Raw genomic sequence first — 5,960 nt, 5'->3', positions numbered from 1 at the left:
AGAAAGTCCAAATTGATACCAAACTCTATCTTGAGAAACAAGGCAATTAAGTGGGAAACCCTAATAAACCCACTAGGGTCTATTCACTATAAATATAAGGAGACAAGAGGAGAAAAGAGGGGAATATTCATCAACATACAAGACGGCGTACACGGCCACTTTACTCATCAATATTACGTACAAATAAGGAATAGCCAAAGCCATCATACCATCATCATCTCATGCCTTATGTTCATCATCCGTCATCATCATCCCAATACCATAAATCAAATACGAATACACTCACACAAAGAAATTACCACCATCATAAGGTAATGATTACCCAATCATTATTATGACCTTGTTATTCCCACCAAACCAGCGTACGTACGATACCACATCTCACAAACAGCACTCACCAAACCCAAAAACAGCCCTTAACGCCTGATTGCTATACCATATGTGTCGTACATGCGCCGGGCTAATTGTTCGTCACCAGAACTTAGCTCGTTGAATATTATACTTGTATTATAATTATCAAATAGTGGAATATTGGCGGGATATCGACTCCCCCGCGGTTGTTTCCCATATCGGGTTTTCCGCGTCACCAAAATCTCTTGTGTCATTATTCCTTTATTTTGCCCTTTACACTATTTACATCATTATTTCGTCATAAGTCACATATAATTTAACCCCCCCATACGAGGCTAAAAAGAGTAGGTCACTTTAACCCCTAACGAGATAGAATATCGTGTTTTGACAGTTTTTTACCTAAACGTTATATATAAGACTAAATTTTCTATGTACATCCTTGTAAATGCAAGATTTTTTCCATTTTTTTTTTTGCAGTCCTAATGTTTTCCACAAATACTACTATACAACCAGTTGTACAATAAGCATTGTACAATCAACATCTTAGAGAGAATGAATCCTAGAGAGAGAGAGAATCCTCTCTAGGAAATTAATGTTTCAGTTGCAAATGGCAAAGAGACCTAAACCTAAATCTTCTCTCAACAAACGCAAGCCTAAATCAAAAGTTAAATTACGACTCTCATTTACAAATATTGATAATCTTCATCTTGACAGTAGTGACGATATGGATGAACCTCAGGATTTGGTGATAGCTGCAACCAGTTCTGCTGAGATAGCAATTCCGCAATCTGCTGACGTGAAATCCACGAAGCCGGTTAGTGAGATTGTGGGGATTCCTGTCATTAACCTGGATGTGGTGGTGGAAGATGATGTCGACTCGGAGGTAGAAGAGGCTCCTGCTACAGAGGAGTCAGGGTGGACTAAAGTTACTGGTAAGACCCGCTCCTGTCCTTCTAGCCCTAAGTCTAAAGAACTTATTCAGATTTCTATGGAGGATGTCCAACCGGAACTTGATTATTGGTCCACCGCAGTTATATGCTATATTCTGGGAGGCAATCCACCATGGGCTAGGATGTCGGCTTTTATCAATAATAATTGGGGGAAATATAAATTTGATAAAATTTCCTTTCTCCCTAATGGTGCCTTCATTGTTCATTTCCCCACTATGGAATGTAAAGACTTGGTCTTGAAGCAAGGCTTCCCTATATTTGAAAATAAACCTCTTGTTGTCAAACCATGAACTGCAACTGCTTCCATGGCTAAAGAACCTGTTAAAGCTGTCCCTGTGTGGATTCGTCTTTGTGGGTTAGGTCTGAAATTTGGGGGGGGGGGGTGAAATGTTTAGAAAAGCTTGCATCTTTAGTTGGGAATTATATGAGACTTGATGAAGCAACCCTTGATAAGACTAGAATTGGCTATGCCAGAATTATGGTGGAGTTTAATATTGGACAAGATTTCCCTGATAAAATTTACTTCAAGGATGAAACTGGAGCTGAAGTATGTGTGTGTGTAGAATATGAATGGAAACCTGTGGTGTGTGGATCTTGCAGAGGAGTTGGCCATACCAAGGAGGATTGTAGGAAGAAGGTTGCTGCCCCAAGGATAATCCAGGTCTGGAGGCCAGTAGCTAAACCTACTACTATCCCTATTAAGGCTAATCCCCCCCCCCCCCACCTGGTTCACCAGAACCCACTAAGGTGCCTCCACCAACAGGGGCCCCTTTTGGAGGACCTATAATTCATGACTCTTCCATGCTCCCCCTCTCTACTAGCCCTATTATACAGATCTCTAGGCAGGAGCATGTAGTAGCCTCACATCTTAGCCCTGGGAAAACTTATTTAGAGGTTGTTTCACCTCCAAAGGATAAAGAAAAGAGTGTGATAGAAGAGCCAGAGGGAAGTGGCACTGAGCATTTTAATGGTAATGGATAATATAGGATTTTGGAACTTTAGAGGAATAAATAATCCAAGTAAACAATTAGAAGTTAGGAGATTTCTTCATCATAATAATATTGGTTTATTTGGATTAGTTGAGACCAAAATAAAAGCTTCTGATTTTCTTTATGTGTTGCATAATTTAGGACATCATTGGGAAGGTGTCAACAATAATATACATCATCCCGGGGGTCGTTTTTGGATTATTTGGATACCACAGATCATCAATGTTCAGCTCATTACTAGCTCTGATCAACATATTACTGTTGATGTCACTGAGATTGGTACTGGGGATAGTTTCAAATATAATGTGGTGTATGGCTCTAATTCTGATATTGAAAGACAGAGACTTTGGGCACAGCTTAATCATATTAAAGATAATAATGATAAGGCTTGGTGTCTTTGTGGAGACTTTAACTCCTTGCTTAATTTTAATGAAAGATTGGGTAGTGAGGTCCTTTGGTCTGAGATTAGAGACTTTAGGCAATGTGTTGAATACTGTGGGATGACTGATATTCAAGCCTATGGTTCTTACTTCACTTGGAACAATAAGCACTCTCCTTCTACTCGAGTTTTCTCTAGAATTGACAGATGCCTCATCAACATTGAGTGGTCTTACCTTTATCCTGTTAGCACTGCTTTTTTCATGAATGGAGGTATTTTTGATCACTGCCCCTGCATTTGTCAACGTAGAAATACTGAGCATAAGAGAAGACCCTTTTTTAAGTATTTCAACATGTGGAGCATGGACCCTTTATTCACTAATATCATCATCCAGGAATGGAGGAAGCCTATAGCAGGGGTTAGAATGTTCCAAGTTGTTTCTAAACTCAAAGCTTTAAGGAAGCCCCTGAAATCTCTGAACAAAAACAAGTTTACTGATATTGAAAAGAGTACTGAGATTGCTAAACTTCTTCTAGATGACCTTCAGTCTCAGATGCACTCTAACCCTCATGATCAGCAAATACTTGCTGCTGAATAAGTGGCTGCTGAATCTTATAGAAACCTGAGCAAAGCCTCAGCTAGTTATCTGCATCAGAAAGCTAAGGTGGATTGGAATCTGGGGGGTGATGAGAATTCAAGATATTTTCATAGTAAAATCAAAGCTAGACAGATTCATAATAAGGTCTTCCAAATAGTTGATGCTTCTGGTTCCATACATCAGGACCCTCAAGCTATTGAGAAGGCTTTCTTGGATTACTATTCTCACCTTCTAGGATCCTCTAGCAATACTGTTAAGGTCCATAAACCTACTGTTAGAACTGGCAATTGCATTACTGAGCACCATGTCAATATATTACTCAGGCCTGTCACCAATGAGGAGATTAAACTCTGCCTATTCTCTATTCCCGCTCCAAAAGTCCTGGTCCCGATGGCTACACCAGTCAGTTTTTAAAGACTCCGGGACATTGTTGGTGATGATGTCTGTTCAGCTGTGAAAGATTTTTTCCTTACTGGTAAGCTACTTAAACAACTTAATACTACCAATATTACCCTGATTCCCAAAGTTTCTAACCCTAAGAGTGTGCTGGAATTTAGACATATAGCCTGCTGCAACACCTTATATAAATGTATTGCTAAGCTATTATGCAATAGATTGGGTGAGATTCTTCCTGACATTGTGAACATTAGTCAAGGAGGTTTTAATAAGGGTAGGAACATTGTGGAAAATGTCCTAATTTGCCAAGATATTGTAAGATTGTATAAGAGAAAGGTCGCATCTCCTCGTTGTCTTCTCAAAATTGATTTGAAGAAAGCCTATGATAGTGTTGAGTGGGATTATTTGCATCGTATGCTTCATGCTTTGAACTTCCCTAAGCGGTTCATTAACTCGGATAATGGTTTGTGTTACTACTCCTTCTTACTCTTTATCTTTAAATGGGAATTCCTTTGGTTTTTTTCACGGTAAGAGAGGACTTAGACAAGGGGATCCTTTGTCTCCTCTCCTTTTCACTATCTGTATGGATTATTTGTCTAGAATCCTTACGTGGTTGGGCGCCAGTTAATTTCGATTCCATCCCATGTGTGCTCATTTGAAATTGAATCACTTGCTTTTTGCTGACGATTTGCTCCTCTTCTGTAAAGGCAATGATGTTTCTATTATGTGGATACTTAGAGCCTTTTCTACTTTCTCAGCAGCATCTGGCTTGTGTCTTAATAAAGAAAAGACTGAAATTTATTTTAACGGGTCGATCTTGAGTAAAGACCGATATTTTACAAATTTCTGAGTTTAAGGAAGGATCTCTTCCCTTCAAGTACTTAGGCATCCCTATTTCCTCTAAGAAACTAACTAAGAATGAGGGAAGGAAATTGATTGATAGGATTACTGTAAGAATTAGGGCTTGGGGGCTAAGCATCTCTCCTATCTTTGGTAGACTTACCTTAGTCACCTCCGTTCTTCATACTTTGCACTCTTACTGGGCCTCCATTTTCCTTATTCCCAATTGCATCATGAATAGAATAGATAGTATTTGCAGGAACTATCTTTGAGGGGGTACAAACTCTTATATGCATGCTCCTGCCACAATTGGGATCAATGTCAGTACACCCAAAGAAGAGGGGGGCTTAGGCCTTAAAAATGCCAAAATTTGGAACACTGATATGCTTGGGAAATATGTTTGGTGGGTTGCTTCTAAGAAATATCACTTGTGGGTGAGATGGATTAATCATGTCTACTTGAAGGGGTCTCACTGGACCAACTACTCTCCTCCACAAGATTGCAGTTGGTCTTGGAAAAAAATTGCTCATATCATGGCTAAGGTGAGGACTGCTTACACCTCTGATCTGTGGTTGGGCTCTTCTGATGATTATACTATCAAGGCAGGCTATAACTAGTTGAGACAGAGTCTACCTCGTATTTCCTGGTTGAAGATCTGTTGGAATTCTATGAATGTGCCTAGGACCTCTTTCATTTTCTGGGCAGTAAAGCTTGGTAGATTGCTTACTAGGGATAGACTAGCTCGTATGGGTGGAGACCCTGATATGACCTGCTATCTTTGTCACAATGCGACGGCAAAACCATAACCACTTGTTTTTTGGGTGTTCTTTTAGCAAAGAGATGTGTCTCTTTACTCAGTAAAGCTTCAGGTGGATTTTAATCCCAATGACATTATGCAATGGAATAGCAGAGGGAGAAGGAGAAGCATACTCAGAAGAAGAATCATCTGTGCTTGCCATGTTCATTTAACTTACTTGATATGGCAAGTACGTAACAAAGCTAGACTTATGCAGCAGATGACTCATCCCAGGGTGATTGTCCCTCAGGCTATTCAAGGGATTTTATCCAGGTTTTGGGCAAGGAATTCTTCAGCTATCACTACCTCTCATGAAACATGGATTAGGAATTTACATTGATTTATTTATCCCAGTCTTGATGTAGTTTTGGTCATGGTTGTTATACGTCCTTTGTACTGAACTCGGATGATGTATATTTTGTTGATATAATATACTTACACTTTCCCAAAAAAAAATAAAAAAAAATAAGCATTGTAAAACCTTTTACATTAATCTGAGCTTATGTGTAACTTTTCTGAGTTTTGTAAGAGTTTATTTTTTTATGTTTAAGTGTGTGAGTTCAAAAACTTTATGGCATAGCTCAAATTCTTTTAAACAAAACTCGAAAACTTTAGTACACAGCTCGGATTCTACATCATACAACTACATACAACAGGTTGT

General features: G+C 39.1%; 1 protein-coding gene across 1 annotated transcript; it reads left to right on the top strand.

Annotated features, from left to right (window-relative positions):
- The first annotated feature begins 1,725 nt into the window (after positions 1 to 1,725).
- Positions 1,726 to 3,681, top strand: LOC141640517 (uncharacterized). The gene is made up of 4 exons (XM_074449288.1): positions 1,726 to 1,962; positions 2,136 to 2,271; positions 2,432 to 3,245; positions 3,288 to 3,681. The coding sequence occupies exons 1-4, from the start codon at positions 1,726 to 1,728 to the stop codon at positions 3,679 to 3,681; spliced, it is 1,581 nt and encodes a 526-aa protein (XP_074305389.1).
- Positions 3,682 to 5,960: the final 2,279 nt, after the last annotated feature.

This window comes from Silene latifolia, unplaced genomic scaffold, assembly GCF_048544455.1.
Source record: "Silene latifolia isolate original U9 population unplaced genomic scaffold, ASM4854445v1 scaffold_88, whole genome shotgun sequence".
In the NCBI taxonomy this organism is placed as follows: Eukaryota; Viridiplantae; Streptophyta; class Magnoliopsida; order Caryophyllales; family Caryophyllaceae; genus Silene; species Silene latifolia.
This window is presented reverse-complemented; position numbering and strand designations above follow the sequence as displayed.